This window comes from Cervus canadensis, chromosome 4 (genome assembly GCF_019320065.1).
Source record: "Cervus canadensis isolate Bull #8, Minnesota chromosome 4, ASM1932006v1, whole genome shotgun sequence".
Lineage (NCBI taxonomy): Eukaryota > Metazoa > Chordata > Mammalia > Artiodactyla > Cervidae > Cervus > Cervus canadensis.
Genome location: NC_057389.1, coordinates 54,393,068 through 54,411,160, shown reverse-complemented (window position 1 = coordinate 54,411,160; position 18,093 = coordinate 54,393,068). Strand labels below are relative to the sequence as shown.

The following is an 18,093-nucleotide window of genomic DNA, read 5'->3' as shown; positions in this document are numbered from 1 at the left end:
TTACAGTATACTAATGCATATATATGGAATTTAGAAAGATGGTAACGATAACCCTATATGCAAAACAGAAAGAGACACACAGATGTACAGAACAGACTTTTGGACTCTGTGGGAGAAGGCGAGGGTGGGATGTTTTGAGAGAACAGCATCGAAACATGTATATTATCTAGGGTGAAACAGATCACCAGCCCAGGCTGGATGCATGAGAGAAGTGCTTGGGCCTGGTGCACTGGGAAGACCCAGAGGAATCGGGTGGAGAGGGAGGTGGGAGGGGGGATCGGGATGGGGAATACATGTAAATCCATGGCTGATTCATGTCAATGTATGACAAAAACCACTACAATACTGTAAAGTAATTAGCCTCCAACTAGTAAAAATAAATGGAAAAAAAAAAAATGGGATCTACACCTGTTGATCTGGAAGGATGTTCAGAGTGTACTGTTAGAAAAGCAAGCTGCAGCGAAACTGGTATATGATGATCCTATTTTTATCTAAAACAATCCAGGATGCCTTATATGTATGTATGCTTATATGATTATGCAGAAATGTAGAAGATAAGGAGAGACAGGAAAGGAAAGGAAGAAAGAGGAAATGAGAAGCAATGAGGAAGAAGTTTATTAAATGTTCTTGGTATAATTTTGCTGAAGGGAATGAACACATTATTTTTGTAAATTTTGAGAAGGCTTTAGTGAAAATAACAACAATAAAAACAATTAAAAAAAAGTCAATTCACAAACTATCCTACCATCTCATCCTACACTCAGATATGCTTTCTTGGATATGACAGGTCAGGACAGAGCTGCATGAGCTGTGCATAATCCACATTCTCCAAGGGTTCCGGAGCATCCACACGGCTGCTATGTGGATACAGGCTGTGGTGGAAAGAGGACGGCGAACCACAATGCTACGAACAACAGAACCACAGACATGTTTTGATTAGAGGAATAATAGTAATAGTTGCACTAGGGTATGGTCAGTTTTTGTTTTTTCCTTTCTGCTGTGCTGGCTTCTCCGGAAACAGAAACCTAATTCCCTCCTGGTTTCCAGCCTTTTGTCTCTTACTCCTAACTCAGTGCCAGGGTCCCAGTGGTGTCACAAGTGTGTCTATCATTATCCACTTTAGTATTTTCACCTAAACTTGAAAGACTGATCAGGCTCTCAAACTTGGGGATAATCAAATTAAATCTAGTTATATTGCTGTTCCATTTAGGATTTCACTGATTTCTCTGGCTTTAACTTTTTGAGAATGTTTATATAATTTTACAGATTGGCTTCAACAGCAGTCTCTCATATTTATGATAATCTATTCTTTCTCTTTTTCCCTAGTTGACTTGACAGTATATGCTACTCTCTCCCACCCCAGTTTAAAATTGTTGGTCTCCTAATTCTACAGCTATTCATTATCTTTTGTGGCTGCTTTCTCTGGATGCGTTCCAGAGCCCTGTCCTTGGTCCTCCATTCTTTCTTCCTGAATGCTAAAGCAGTTTGTTCTTAAATGACCTCATCTGATTTTCTTGCTTTAGTTTATGCCTATTTACCTTACATTTTCTCTTTTCTATGACTGCCTTCACCATATTAAGTTGAACTCTATTACCATTTTGGTAGAAGGGATCTCTTACTAGCTTTGAATTGCTGCTATGTAATTTGAGCAAGTCAAAACTAAAAACAGAGTAAGTCAAATCTAGAGAAAAGAAATGTCAGCAGATAGTATGACTGAGAGATGACAACCCAAGTTAAGTTCTAAATAAGCTTAAGAAAGATAATTGGGAAATTCAGACAAAAATAAGACACCTTCTCTCTTGGGAGTATTCAGTCATTATACACATACTTATCTGAAAAATGGGCAAATTGGTTTCTTGCCTGACTTGTTCTAGATAAACCAACACAAATGTGTATATTACATGTCTGCAAGTGTAATCTCAATTCTAAAACAAGTGAGAAATAAGATGAAAGCTATGAAAGGTACTATCTAAAGCAAGATAAATTTCAAAAAGCCAGATCCCAAACTCTTATGTTCAAAAGCTTTGGCTACCTCAATTTGCCCAATGGTAAATGTACCAGACTCAAAGGACATGAATTTGAACAAACTCTGGGAGATATTGAAGGACAGGGAAGCCTGGTGTGCTGCATTCCATGGGGTCGCAAAGAGTCAAGACACGACTGAGTGAACCACAATAACAAATGTACCAGCACTGTTCTAAGACACTGTGAAAAAGCAATCCATTTCAAAGTCTTAGAGCAAGTTTAAAAGCTGACAGCAACTAAAAACACATTTTCTTTATGTACACATTGTCTGCATAAGCACTAATCCATCTTAAAACCTACTTCCTATCTGGAGAACATAACTTGGGTTGTCATCTCTCAGTGATACTATCTGCTGACATTTCTTTTCTCTGGAAAGACAGAGGTGCAGTCCATCCCCACACATCTTAGTTTGTATGTCAGGTTTGTTTATTCATATATTCAATGTGCATTTATTGAGGTCTTACTATGTGTTACACACTCTGTGACTTGCTAGGATACAAGAATAAGCAAGGCCAGCAGCATCACTGCCCTTAAGCAACTTAGATTTCAGCAGGTGAATAGATAAGACATAAACAATTAGATATATAATGTTGAGAAGAGATGCTACTATTTCAGATAAAGCAGTCAGAGAAGTTTTCTCTTAGGAGTTGACATTTAGGTGGAGACCTAAATAAAGTGAGAGACAGAGCCGTGTAGATATGTGTGTGTGTGTGTGGGGGGGTGGTGCGGGGAGAATGTTTCCAGGCATAAAATGCATCAGGGGACCTAAAAGGAGGGCTATGCTTCTTGTAGAGTAAGGAGATATTCTCAAGGGACTGGAAGAAAAGGAAAAAGTCTTAACATCAAGGGTGCAAGTCAGGTTTCCTCCTTCTTATATCACACAATGTATAGGGTGACAGTACTGTATATACTGAGCTTCCCTGGGGGCTCTGTGGTAAAGAATACACATGCCAATGCAGGAGACATGGGTTTGATCCCTGGGTCAGGAAAATCCCCAGAAGCAAATGACAACCTGCTCTAGTAGTCTCCTCTGGGAAATCCCATGGACAGAGGAGCCTGAAGCGATGCAGCCCATGGGGTCACAAAGAGTTGGACATGACTGAGCAACTGTGCTCATGACTGAAGTCTCCCGCTGGTTCATTCCCAGCTACTCACTGCTCATCTGATTAGTTCATTCTTTCCGCCTCTCTCAGACTCCTTGTTGCCATCTTTTTATTTCAAATAGCTGAATAAACTCCTACTTCCCATTCATCCACACACTCTACTCCATGAAGTTTCAGTTATGCCTTTTGGGGAAAGTGGACATTTCAAAAAGCAAACTGGGTACGGAAAGTGATGGGGGAAGCTGGAGTCGAGGGCAGAATGGAAGAGGCATGAAGATCTCTAGATCTGTGAGGTTCGTGGTTGGAGATATTTATCTTCACCTCCAGATGCCCAGTGCCTAGCTCGTTAAGTGTGTGCTGCGGCCAGAGCTGTTGGGAGGCACTCTGAGATGCAGTTAACCTTCCACTCCACCCATCTCAAGAATTCCCTTCCTAAGACATGCCTTTGTGGCTCCTCCACCTATTACCACAATGTAACTGGAAGCTTATGTATTTCCCAGTGTTCGTACAGAAACACTTAGGCATAGAAAAACCAGATTTAACCAGACCCTGGAACTGGCATTTAGAATTTTCATTTTCTTCTTCCATCGATTTCTGTTCTAACTTTTCCTTCTGGCTTCACTTATTTACTTTCTCTTTTAAATATGTCTGTGGTACCCCCACAGTACTGTACAGCCTTGTTAAATGATTGTTCTCAATTAAAGGGTTACTCATCCCTAACATATTGAGTTAGAGATTATTTCACCTATTTTTCTTACCTTTCTTCTAAAATTATTTCTTATGTTAAAAACCTAGTGCCCACAGGCTGCACCTACACCAGCCCATTGTATATGTTTAGTGATAAGAAGCATTTCCTACTGAATGGAAACATCACTCAGGCTCCCAGCTAAAAGAACAAGCTAGAATATGCCAGTCTAATAAAAGAGTAAAGACATAAAAGTGAATTTATTAGAAGAGCACATTGGCCACACTATAATGGCTCTTTATTTCCTTTCCTTAGCCATCAAAAACTTACAGATCATTTTGAGGGGGAGAAAGAATAACTATTTGAGAAAACAAGTTGTTTTCAATACAGACATGGGAAACGTACTAAACTTATTAAGCAGAATCATCTCAAAAAGGAAATTCTCACAAAGAATTTCAGCACTAAGAGAATGGTTACAAAAGGTATATCGTATTTTTAATGCCACTGCATGTATCTTTATGATTTCAAAGGCTGGGATCCATTCCAATTCTAGCATTTTATGAAAAATAAACATGGCTAAATTAAAAAAAGAGTAGTGACAACCAAAATTTACTAACTTTTAAAAGTACTTTCAGTAGGAGTAGAACACTTTTTTTCAGGTCATAAGGAATAAAAGTAGAAAACACATGTAACTGTAACTATCTGTTAAACTATTTTATGGATATAAATAAGTTTAGTGTACTTGGGTTAATCTTCCCATACATGCTAAGTCGTTTCAGTCATGTCTGACTCTGCAACCCCTTGGACTGTGGACTGTAGCCCGCCAGGGATTATCTAGGTAAGAAGATTAGAGTGGGTTCCCATGACTGGCTCCAGGGGATCTTCCTGACCCAGGGGTCAAACCCGCATCTCCATCTCTCATGTCTCCTGCATTGGCAGGAGGGTTCTTTACCACTAACACCACCTGGGAAGCCCCTGTTCTTCCTATAACTAACCTCAAATAGTTAATTCTCTGATACACTGACTGGAATGGGAAATGAATTGTTTGGGATTGGGAAATGAGATTGGATTTGGATTTTGGAAAAGGAAATGTATTGCTGTAGGAATTTACATTTGCTGTACATCTGCTAACATCAGATTCCCTTCAAGTTCAAGGCAAAGACAGGCCCACTTTACTTGAACATAAAATATATATTAATATCTATAAAAAAATTAGGCTAAGAAGTGAGTAAATCTATTTTTTTCTACACTATGTCAAGAAAAGGGAGTATATAAGTTGCTAGCATAAAGCTCCTTGATAGCTTAAAGAAAGCAATCTGAATTTAGCAATCGAGCCACATTCATTTCAAATTAGTTAATGTTGGGAGGAGCTCAGTCGTGTCAGCCTCTTTTGTGATCCCATGGACTGTAGCCTACCAGACTCCTCAGTCCATGGGATTCTCCAGGGAAGAATACCAGAGTGCATTGCCATTTCCTTCTCCAGGGGATCTTCCTGACCTGGGGATCGAACCTTTGTCTTCTGCATTGGCAGGAGGATTCTCTACCATTGAGCTACCAGGGAAGCCCTATCTTGGGAGGCTAGGCAATTGCAGGGGTATTTCATAAACTTTTAAATTTAAGTCTTCTACAGAAATACCTACATGAGTTCTTTTAAATAATCTCAATGAAAACAAATGTTATAACTTGGCAGAGGATTAAATTTCTACATTATTGGAAATACTCAAATCATCTGGAATCACATAAGTAAGGTAAATGATCAAACTCAGGAATAAACATATTTTCTGATTAAGTGAGAACATTTAGGTGCTACTATAGTGTAATAAGTCTTATAAGGTGGTTTTGAAGGCAATTTCAAAAGAAGAATATACATAGCCTCCCAAGGTAGAGGCTTAAAAAGACAACATTCATTTTGTGTTTCCTGTTTTTAAAAAATCAATCTAGGTATTTTATAGTCACACTTTGTCCTTAGTAAACTCAGCTGGATTCCAGATGACACATTTCACATTTAGTTCTAATTAAAAGTTTTAGTTTCCCTATAAGAAAGCTGCCTACAAACCGAGTTATTTTTTTATATTACCAATTTAAATTAGCATATTACCATTTTAAATTATCAGTTTTATATTATCAATTTTAACAGCTTACCCATTTAAACTGTCACTTGTTTCTGAATTTGACACTTTGTTATCCAAAGAGATTGGTTTCATCCACTAAATTTGTTTTTCTGAAAATTTTTTCAACCACTTTATCAAAAAGAAAAATGTTAGTAAATAAAGTTAAGTGAACTACATAATTCTCCCAGATTTATGCCCTGAGGATACATTTTGGTATTCATTATAGTCAGAAGTTCTTTCACACACAGCTTTTCAGATTAAAGTTTCTTAATGACAATCTTTGCATACTTGATTTTAGAATACCAGACAATAAAACAGAAAGAGGGATACTCTAGCATTTATTTAAAAGGATAACAATGTGGTTGAAGTTATTAACATGGCTATTAAATTTACATCACACTGAAAAGCTAACAAAAAACCCAAACTGAAAAGAAAAAAATGCAATAAAACAGTGATTTGGCCCTTAAAAGCTTTAAATATATTTCGTCCTTATAAAACCGGGATCCATGACCCTTCGGGGGTTATACATAATGGTACTGAAAATGTCTTAATGCTTCATAAATAGGAAACGCCTACACAGGCACAGATGTCCCAATGTACTTAAGCCAGTGAGGGGCATGTTGGTTTGAGCTCAGGAGACTTGGCAGAGCTTTAAGAATGCCACACTGAATTTTTATAGTACTTTTTAATTTTCAAAGTAAACAACAATGCACAAATCCCTCAAGCAAGAGTGCTGGGTGTTCTATTTTACAGAAGCTGAAACTGTGACAGAGAGCAGAAAGTGACTACACAAATATACACAAGAGAGACAAGTGGCTTGATCCCATTTCTCCTTCATATATTGTTTAAAAATTCACTTATGACAAATAGGAAGTATCAGCTGGTAAAGGATCCAACTGCAATGCAGGAGACCTGGGTTCAGTCCCTGTGTTGGGAAGATCCCCTGGAGAAGGGAAAGGCTACCCACTCCAGTATTCTGGCCCAGAGAATTCCATGGACTGTACAGTCCACGGGATCGCAAAGAGTCGGACATGACACAGAGACTTTCACTTCACTTCAAGAGGGATTTCTAAGACAATATTAAATATTTCCCCTTCAGATCACAATTAAGTATTCCTATTATTTTCTCTTTCTCTATAAATGTCTCAAATTTCCCCACCTGTAAAATTAAGGTAAATAACAGCTGTCTTCTATACTACAAAATTATTGACAGAGTCAATAACAACACAGAAACCAGAATTAAAAGCCTTCATAGGGTTGTTTAGGGGTTTAAATGAGATGAATGTATACAAAGTCTTGAGCATACTGGTGACAGAAAATTATAGAAAAAATTATTAGGAAAAAAAAAGTTTAAAATATACAGGAAAGAATATGGATAATATACATTTTTAAAAAATCTGAAGTAGTTAACGTCATCATAACTTTTACAAAATACCTGACTAATCTGTATTTTGTTTCAGATCTCTAGAGACCAGATGTTAAGAGAGGCCTGCTGGGGAGCTTAGACTACTGAGAATTAGTTATTCTAAGTGTAATTGTTGGTGCTGTTTAGTTGCTAAATCGTTTCTGATAATACCACTAACTAATCCTGTGCTGTTTCTCTAAACACTTTCTATAGGTCTCATTTCCTCTTCTGAAAAAATAAGTGGGCTGTAAATGAGCTCTCAGTCCCTTTAACTTCTAATCTAAAATCACTGTACCTAACACGGAAGGCAAGCTTCGAGAGCTCGAGCCCCAACTCTCAGGCTCTGCCAACAACAGTGTTTACACATTATTTTCTATGTACCACCAACTACATTATTTTAAATCACTATTTTGTAAAAACACTAAACCTGGTTTCATTCTTGTCTTATACTTGACAGTGTACAAAGAATCAATTTCAGTTTTTCATTCCCTACCCCAGATGTCTCATTCACTAAAATAATAAGAGCACTGTAGGATTTTAGAGACGGAAGCACACACGTTTTGAAAATAATTCATGTATAATTGTAAAGAAAATATTTTTAGTCTAAAACACCTGATTATTCAAGGTCACGGATCAGTTCAGCTCAGCATTAGAACTCAAGTCTCCTAATTTTTAGTCTATTTCTTTCTATTACTTCTACTATTAAGTAACGAAATTGTTTGGAAGGGATTGAAGTTTTATTGTTTTTTTTAAATCCACCAAATTTGCCATTTATGTCATCTTAAAATTAAGGAAACCCTTATCCCCCAAAATTACAAAACAAAAGCACAAAACATTAAAACAACAGCAAAGTAAAAAAGTGTCCACAGCGAACCAGTAGAGCTTTAATGTTCAACATGTGACAGTCATAAGGTCATAAGTCACACACTGCCCCAACCAGCATGAAATAATAAATCATGTACTAAATTAGATGTCATTTCACAACAGCTTTAAAAAATTGGCTATCAAATATACTTTCATAATAGCCACAGCTAAATATTAAGGACAATTATGAAATCAACCAGAATAAAGGTTAATTTTATTATAAAAAGAAAAATTAACGTTTATTGCCACAAACTGTATGTCCTAAATACTACATACTTAAGTTGAACTTAAGTTTAAAAAATAAAAATTCAATGTAAGATAATGTGCTAAATATTTATAGCTAATCATATTATTAATAACCTTTCTCCCCTGAAATATATATATTTGGAGCTCTACAGTGCAAATGAAAAAAATTCTAAAATAAGAGACATTTTCACTAAATTTGTTGTATTAGAGACATTATTGATTTTGTTGAAACTTGCTCAAATGAAAAAAATTTTAAGGCACTCAAAATTAATATGTTACTCTGAAAAAGTATATTTAAGCATGCAGCTCTACTAAGATAAGTCATTAATATTTAAGCTGGGCCAGAGATAAAATTAGGTGATGACATACTTCCATTCAAAATAATTGGCTTTAAGGAATATATTGCAATATAAATAGCTTAAATGACCATCTAGCAACTGGAGAATTCCATAGTTTATTATGGGCTTCCTCAATGGTTCAAGTGGTAAAAACTATCCCTGCAATGCAGGAGACTTAGGAGACTCAGGTTCAATCCCTGGGTAGAGAAGATCCTCTGGAGAAGGAAATAGCGCAACCAATTCCAATATTCTTTGCCCGAAGAATCCCATGAACAGAGTAGCCTGGCAGGATACAGTCCATAAGGCTGCAAAGAGTCAGACATGGCTGAGCACGCACACACACATAATTTATTATAAATTGGTAAGATTAAACAAGAATCCATTTCCTTACTTTTCAGTAGAAAAATACACAACCCATGGAAATACATTACTACTCAAGAAAAGGATTCTACTCCTGAAGTGTATGACATGGTCAGATGACAGTGTATGTCAAAATGCACTGAGAAATATAAAGTGCTTATATCCACATCATATATCATCACTGTTTCAACTACATGCCAGTAATTAGACTTTTTTTGAGTAAACAGCAGTCTAAATAAAAATGGGAAAAATACAAACTTGGTCTTAGCTGAAATAATCTAAAAGGAACTAAAATTTCCATTCCACCCTTTTTTTTTTTGGTAATAAAGAATAGCAAAAGACAACAAGGATCCCTATAAACATCAGGGCTGTTTTGCCATAATTAGCTTTAGATTTTTACATCAAATAAAAGAAACTAAATTGTAATCCTGGTTAATGCACTGCTTTATGTGCAAAGAGTTGATGTGCAAACACAGCTCCAAAGTTCTCTTTTTTCAGTCCTCTGAATTCATGACAGCTGATCCAAACTGTTGGTTTTTGGAATGTTCTTGATGTTTCTAAACTTATCTTCCACCTTTCCACATCTTTACTGCTTCGCCCTCTCACATCCCTTCCCCCAACACCTGTTAATCCACAAACTCCACTGGAAGCCTGTATTCAAGGCATATATGTGATAGTGGTACTCAGGAATAAAAAGGCAATCTATCAAAATCTGGTGTTTGAGGGTAGAAACCACTCTTTCCAACTAATTTTGAACTACTATATTTTCTAAAATATACCTTCGTGGGTAAAAATCAGTACAAAAATTTACCATTAAAACTCACACTCTAACCCAGTCTAGCATAAAAATGATCATGCACAATTCAGAGAGAGGAACACTTAACAGATCCTTTATTTTTTTTCCTAAATGGAAGTCTCTCTGAAATTACAGAAATAAGGAATACACTGCCTTTTAAACCCTTCTATAAAGGTCAATAAGTAATTGATTTTTTTCAATTATAGCTATATTTAACAAAATATTTCTTGAAAATTCTTTTGCAACACAATTTATCAATATATATTTTTTATGACTTGGAAATTTGGAAGCAAGTGCCCATTAATTTGGCAAACACCTGTAAATACTGCATTACACAATTATCAGGATGTCCTGATATGCTATCAGGCACAAACCTATTTTGTGTATTTAATTTGCTCACATAAACAGTGGTACATAATGAAAACTTTTTGCTCACTACAATTAGGTATGATGTTAAAAGTAAGAAAAAATATGTTTCAAGAAATATGCCCCAGGCTAATTTTAAACCCAATGTAAATTAAGAGTTCCTAACAACTAGGCTATTTCAAATCACCTGCAGCCCAGAGTGGATTAAGACTTATATAACCAACCAATTAATACAGATGTTCTTTTATATTAATCACTCATACTAAACACTTTTGATCCAATCTCTCCTTTGCTAAAATCTCAAAAAGCTACTAATATGATCTTTACATACATATGAATTTTACTGCTGTTACAACATGCATTTAACCTATATTTATGCAAGGTATGTTTCAGAATAGGTCTTTTATAGTTTATAAAATTTATAAACAGTCTATATAATAGTGAAAGTGGCCAGATTAACTAAAATATCTGTAACATCAATAGATAAAGCCAAAACGTCATTGTAATACAAATTATTTTTATCAACTATAAAAATATAATGGAACAGTCAAAGAAAAATCATAAGAAGTAATTTCAATAAAATCTGACCACACGCTAATCACACATCTCTGTATTGTAGTGATTCCAAACTAAACTAACACACCTGAATACACATTGTGTTTATCTTTTTTTTTCTTTTACTAATAATAAAGCCATAATGAAGTACAGGGTTTTAAAAAATGAAGACAAAGGGTCAAAAGCTAGCCTCCTTTAACATTCAGAAATCATTTTATGAGTATCAGAAATATTAAGCTTAAAAAGACACTGATTAAAAAAAAAAAAAAAAAGACACTGATTGAAATACTCACTGCCAGAACCTTTGGAAGGAGAGAAAAAAGGTACAAATAAAGAACCAATTAAAAAAGGAGAGAAATCAGTAAAAATCTCTTCCTCAGGCCTCCTCTCTCTCTGAGAAAACAATCAACACAACGTTAATGAGAAAAATGTAAAGGGGACACAATTTGCTTCATTCATCCTGTGCTTGTACAGGTCTTCATTCCCATTATGTTAATAAGTGAGGCACAGATGCAAATAATGATGAGATGTTAAAATCTACATAAATTTTCATAGCTTCATTAAATGCCAATCAACAGAGCCTTAAACTCCACCTATGACTTAAGTTTACAAATTCATCTTGTATCATTCTTTCTCTCCAGTAACCATACGCTTCAGAAAATGATCAACTTTTTCCATACTAAAGTTTCAACACAGTTCCAATAAAATCTCTTAATTCCACCGGAAACCATTTACTTCTATGCCTCCTTTCAGCAGTTGCATCATTAATGCTCAAGTGAAACATCGTTGAAAATCAATTATGCAGAAATGTGCCTTCATCAATGTTACAAGTTTATGGTCAATTTTTTGAATTTCAGTATTTAAAAAGTATATTAAGGTAGAATGGCTACTGCATTTTACTTAAAGAATGTATCTGAGTATCAACAAGGTTCCTCTCATTTTACTATCAATTAACTTAAATCTTCAAATAGTCTACTACGGCCCATTGTGATACTCATAATTTTACAACAATGTATTAACTGGATGTTGTACTATGCTGATACATCAGAAGAATTGCCTTCCCTCATAAAAGAGAGTGAAGTGTTTTTAAGCATTTTAAGAAAAAGCAATTTTAGGTGACATCTTGAAAAGTCAAATTACAATTTACGCTTTAAAAGAATTTAAACAGAGTGCAAGTGAAGTTATTAGTGGATTTAATATTTCTGTATCTAAAGTCAGAAAGTCATTATTTAACATAGTTGTGGTCTTATCATGTTGAATTATCTGCCGATTACTCAAGGTCACTAGTCATAAAGTTTGGCTAGAACCATGTAACATATAGAGAAGAGAAAGCAACCAATTTTAGTTATATCAGGGTTATTGTTTGGAAACAATAGGCTAATTCAATGATGGTAAAAAGAAACACTGTTTCAATTTACTTGGAAGAAGCTTTGTTCAGGGTAATCACAGTTCCCAATGTTAAGATAATGCCACCAAGTACAAAATTTTCAAACCTTCTCAAATTATCCTGTAAAGATATTACATCTTTTCATTAGGACACAAACTACTGATTATAATTCCAAACCACACATCAGCATAGAATAATCATTTCATTAAATATTAGACTCTTGAAAGAGCCACATGATCGTTTTGCCTACGATCATATGGTTGTTGAGGCTGACATACCTTAAATGTTATCAATGACCTGATAAAGTATTAAAACTATCTTAAATCATTAAAGAATAACTATATTCATTTAAGACTTATTCTCCAGATCCTAGATTTTATAGCGCTTAATGAAAGTTAAGTGATTAGAAAATGAGAAGTTCTAGTTCCACGCCTTTTTTACAGTAAGGAAAATGAAAACAATACCATGCTAAGTATCAGAACAAAAAGCATTAATAATCACCAAGTGTTTCCTAAGATATATTATTTTTCTTTGTACAATTAAATGTTTTATAAATCAATGTAGCAGTTTCCTACAAATACCTTAGTCAAATCAAATGCACTTATTCTTTTAAGACAAATAAGCACAATCATGAATTCCACTACCAAAAACTGAATTGAGAAATTTAAAACACAGCATGTCTTTTAAGACTGAAGCACAACAAGCTAATGTAGTAACATCTCAAATCTTCTTACTGAAAACATTTTAAACCCTCAGTTCAGAATGACAGCAATAAAAAGTTGAAACGTTCTAAGTAAAAGATAATTATTATTTAAGTAACAGATTAGTAGGTAGTTTACATTTTAAAACACACAGGAACCAAGGATTTTTTTTTTCTTTTTTCTTTTATAAGAAACATCTAAGCCTTTTAAAAGGAATAGAACATGGCCTAAGTCTAAAATTTTTCCCCAACGAGCAAAGCTTCCTAATTAAAGAGGAACGAAAAGAGTCACCTCAGTATTCGGGTATATCATTAATAAAGTATTTTTTAAAATTTTAAATAAAATTTTCAACGACTTGTTAGTGGGAAGTGACTACCATTATTAACATCTTAGAACTTGAAGTACTTACATACAAAAAATCATGGTGTCTACTATGCCCTCCTCCCAGCTCAAGAAGTCACACTGATTAATCAGTCTTGTCTCTCTACAATTAATTTTTATATTTTTCTTCACACCTAAAATGTGATACATATTTATCTGAATTGGCAATGGGTGTGCAGGACAGAGCATTTAACCCCTACCAACAGATTCACCTACATTTAGAACTTTTTCTTGGTAATTACATTTTTACAGACCTTTTTGAGTCAAACAGAAATGTCAGTACACTTATAAATGATGGAGAATAAAGAAGATAGAAACAAATTAAACATAGCTGAGACAGAAGCTTAACAATGTTGGCTATTAGTTATATATCTGAGAACTTGTAGGAACATTTTAAAGTAAACTCAGCACCAATTTCTTTCTTAAAGAAACCAATCAGCAGACATAACTTATCTACCCTGGGTCAGGAACTCTGTCCCACATCTAATACTCAGGTCAGGTAAACTGTTCGCTGCACTGCTTTAGTAATCTCAGAACTCAGCATCTTCAACAGGAAGGTTCACAGTTTGAAGAAAAGGGTTTATTGTTAGTACTTCTAATTTTCCCCAGGCTAACACTTCACAGATGTACAAATATAGCACAAGGTTTGATTATGTAAGTATTAAAGGTGTTTTTCATTGTCACGTAAGAGCATATTTTAGGACAACTTAAAAATATGCATAATAAATATGTTTCCACACATTATCCCCCTCTGAATTTACGTCACTTTTACTAAAGTTAGCTGTTAATGAGCAACATTATTTTAAATTTTTACATAAAATTTTCAATCACTGCCCAATGGGATACTAAATACCACTATTTCTGAAAAAACAAACACAAAACTTGAAAGGGTTTTGTCCATATGGATAAATCATGTAGTTTGTCTACCAAGCCTACTTTCAAAAGACCATTTAAACGTATTCACATGAAAAAGCACTTGAATTGCAGTCGAATACATTCAAATAAATGTTTAAATCTATCAATGGATCTTAAACATACCATTTTCAAGAAATAGAAAGCATTAATCTTACCTTGAATAGCCGTTAGAAAAAACAGATCGACCAGAGAAGTTCAAAGTCCCCAAGGAAGTCAAGTTATCATCTCCAGACCCTTGGCATCTATTCCAATTTTCTGAACCAACAGGAATTGGTGGAATGACATTAAAAATAGGTTTCTGATCCTGTTGTTGAGAAAGGGATGCTGTATTCATGTCGTAGTGGTACATCTGTCCCCCAGAGGTACTCACACCATGAACAGAAATGGCAGACATTTTATTACCAATTATATTGGCCCCAGAAAAGCTGGCCTGACAATAAACTGGGCCCAGTTTCTCCTGCTTAATTACCCCAGGGGTGCAGAGTTCGATAAAATCTTCTTTTTCTGTTTTCACTTGGGGCAGTGGCACACTGCTAGGACTTGGTAAGATCAAATCTCCATTATCTTTAATTTTAGGCTTAGTGTCCGGTAAAACAAGAGGCTTACAGTCCTCATTCGAGCTTCCTTCCAGAAGGAATGGATCATCCTCTCCTGCCAAAGGAGAAAGCAAACAGTTTTCATCTATCAAGAGGTCTGAGCTCCAAGGACTTTCACTTGTCTCTTTACTTGGGGACCCAGAAGAAAACTCCAAATCCTGGAGCTTTTTCCTCCAAATGTCAAAGGTGCTTTGGTCTGTGGTATATAACTTCATATTACCCCCGTTACTGCCCTTCTGGCCTTTCAAATTCTGCTGTTCTGAAGACACATCAGAGTGAGTTTTTGGAAACTCCTTCTCTGTGGGGGCAGCAGAGACAGCAGCAGATGCTGAATTCTTGGGGTTCTCTGGAACACTGGTTGACCTATTGAGGTTTGCGATGCTTTCTTCCAGAAGCCGAAAGTCTGTTTCCCCAGAGGAAAGGCTGATTTGGCCCTGTTGTGGGAATCCCAGGTCATTTCCCATCACTTTTGTCTCTGTCTCTCCCATGTACAGTCCCATTGACAGTGAAACTGCCTTGGACAGATCTGGCTGCTGCGCATTGCTTCCTGAGCCTTTTGGAAAATCAACCAGAAGTCTTTGCTGCTTGGAGTCTGACTGAGAAGCAGCAGCCAGTGAGGGCGAAGATGCAGAAACCTTCAGAGTAGCTCCTCCCCTTAGGGTTTTATAGAAGTCCATCACATTTCCCCTCTCTCGACCAAGCACACTGCTGGGAATTTCTTCTCTACTGGGGGTGCTTAAAGACTCCTTGGGGTCCATCAGTGAGTATCAGCTACAAAAAAAGAAGGGGACATAATAAGCTACAAAATCACATTATCTCTGTGATCCGATTAGTAAGAGCCTGTTAAGTGAACCTTTTAGTTAACACCGAATCTAATTCCTGTTATCAAAAGAGTAGATAGATTCTGCCTTCCAGAATACAAAAGCAGAGGCTCCTGCTCCCATTCAGTCACCACATTTAAAAGTACAATGCAGTCCATTTGTACAGCTCTGAACAATACTGTATCAAACTAAGCGTGGCTCGTCATCCTGCCACTCACAAATTGGTATCTTTGTTAATCAGAGACATTATAATTCATGACATCTGATTATTCTAAAGGTTCCAGCTGATGTCAAAGTATTTAATTTTAAAAAAGGAAGTATGATCATTTCTTTTCAACTAATCAAGGTTATCGGCTTTTCTGAGAACCAATAAACGTAAAATTTGATAAACACTATGCTAGAATTCTCTAATTACTCCTCAATTCCCCTCCTACTGGCTGGTCACACATCCAAACCTTTTAGTACAACCTACTGGTGAACCATGTATTTTATTTGAAAAATAAACAATGATGGTCTGCTCATCTTCCAATAGAGTAGGAAAAGGCTCTTATTTTAACCCATATTTCCTACTGAATGTGCCTAATAGTGCCTGCCTTCAAATTTTGGACATATGAAATGACAGGCACTGTACACAGGCTAGTCAAAATTTAGATTTAAAAAAGTAGAATGTGTAGTAGCTTCACACTACAATTTTAGCTTATTTAAATACTGTACAAGAACTATAGCTCTCTCAAACCCTTACAACACAACAGAATCTATTGATGAAACTACATGTTTTTAAACCGCTTAAGACCTCAGTATGAAATACTACTATAATCTCTAAATTAAATTTTTTCCGTTCTGAATATCTAAATATTGAAAAAACAAAGAAAAACAAACAAACAAAAAAAACAAAAGCCACCCCAGACCTGTAAAATCACACTCATATAAATCCAAGTAAAATGCTCAAAAAATTTGCTCCGCATTCTAAAGCTTAACCTATCCTAATTCTGAGCCTTCTTTCAAGAGGGTTAGGTTGATAGGTTATTGACAATCCAGATCTTTTAAGAGGCAGGTATTCTTCGATAAGCATTATTTGCGACATTATAGTCAAATCCCGTTCAAAGAAAGAAAACTTTTCCTGTACGGAGACTTTAAGATGCTCAAACTTCACCGGTCCTCTCTAAAAGTGGAATGTGATGAAGGCAGGCAGAGGTGGGTACCCGCCTCTATAAATCTCAAGGGTAAACTGCTTTTCTCCCCGCCCCTCTGCTGTATTTATCTGATAACGATCTCTAAACACAAGGTATCAAATGGAGCCTAATGAATATCCACGCCGCTTTGACAGCTGCCTTCAAACTCGAAACCAAAACAAAACTTCATAAAACGAAAAGATACCTCAAACGACTTTATCCCCCCGTTTAAGTTGCGAATAACCCTGTCACAGTAGTCGGCCTTAACGAACCATGCCAAGGGGTCTTAAGCGGCATTACAAGGCTGCAACTGTCGAGTCTGCAATCTCAAAACGTCAAACTAGCGCTTGTCAAAAACTGCACCTCAAAACTATTATGGTTAGCGAGGGTCTTTTTTCTAAAAGGGGCTACTTCAAACCTTCAGGCGCGAAGTGATGCCCAGCGCTAAAGAACAAACCCGGGGCCGAGGGAGGGGAGAGGGGAAAAAGTGCGAGGTTAAGAGAGAAATGTGTCCAGACCTGTTGAGTTCTTTCTCCGACACGCCCACTTCCACCAGATAACGCCAGCCCTGGCCGAAGTCTCCAAGTCGCAGACTGTCAGCCCCCTGCGTGTGTACACGCGCGCGCGCGCGCGCACACACACACACACACACACATTGCGCGCCCGCCAGAAAGGAGACGCACTGGAGCCTCGACACAAACCCTGCTCGCGCTCGGGCGCACTAGGGTGGAGTGGAAAGAGTCAGGCGAGAATTCAGACGCCGCTCAACGTTCACCAGAAAAATGGGTGTCATGGAGGCCCCCTGGGAGGGAAAAGAAAAGGGACTAGGAAAGAGGGGGGAAAAAAAGAAAAAAACCAACCAGGATTCCTTGCCAGGGAACGAGAGCGAGAGCCTGGAAACCTGGGGCGGCTCGACGAGGCTCCACTCGCAGGGAGCTCGGGTTCCTCCCCCTCGGCCCGTCCGAGGGACGGCGGCCCAGGGAGAGGAAGAGGCCAGCGCTGTCACCCGCGCGCTGCCCTTTCGTCACCGCCACCCGGCCCTCGTCAGCCCCCACCCCCACTCCCCGAGGCTAATAAAAGTTTGCGAGCTACCGCGGCGCCCCCGAGCCAGCCTCCAGGCCCCGGCCCGCACCTCGGGGAGCAAGCGCCCGCCCGGGCCCCGGCCCCCGGCCCTCCCCTTACCTCTGCCGGCTGCGCCGCTCACCCGCCACCGTCCGCGGCTCCCACCGCAGCCGAGATAAACAACTTAGCGTGTGAAAGCAGGAG

At 37.2% G+C, this 18,093-nt stretch overlaps 1 protein-coding gene across 3 annotated transcripts in view; it reads right to left on the bottom strand.

The window, feature by feature from the left end:
* LOC122439762 (glucocorticoid receptor) overlaps positions 1 to 18,093 on the bottom strand; it is a 115,530-nt gene extending 97,437 nt beyond the window's left edge. The window contains exons 1-3 of one of the 3 annotated variants that reach the window (XM_043465123.1): positions 18,010 to 18,071; positions 17,346 to 17,629; positions 14,394 to 15,605 (exon numbers count right to left, since the gene is read on the bottom strand). In XM_043465123.1, coding sequence (XP_043321058.1) covers positions 14,394 to 15,592 — 1,199 coding nt within the window. In that variant the 5' untranslated portion in view covers positions 15,593 to 15,605; positions 17,346 to 17,629; positions 18,010 to 18,071. Of the gene's footprint in view, positions 1 to 14,393; positions 15,606 to 17,345; positions 17,630 to 18,009 lie in introns of all 3 variants that reach the window. The other 2 variants (XM_043465125.1, XM_043465124.1) reach the window with 2 other exon arrangements.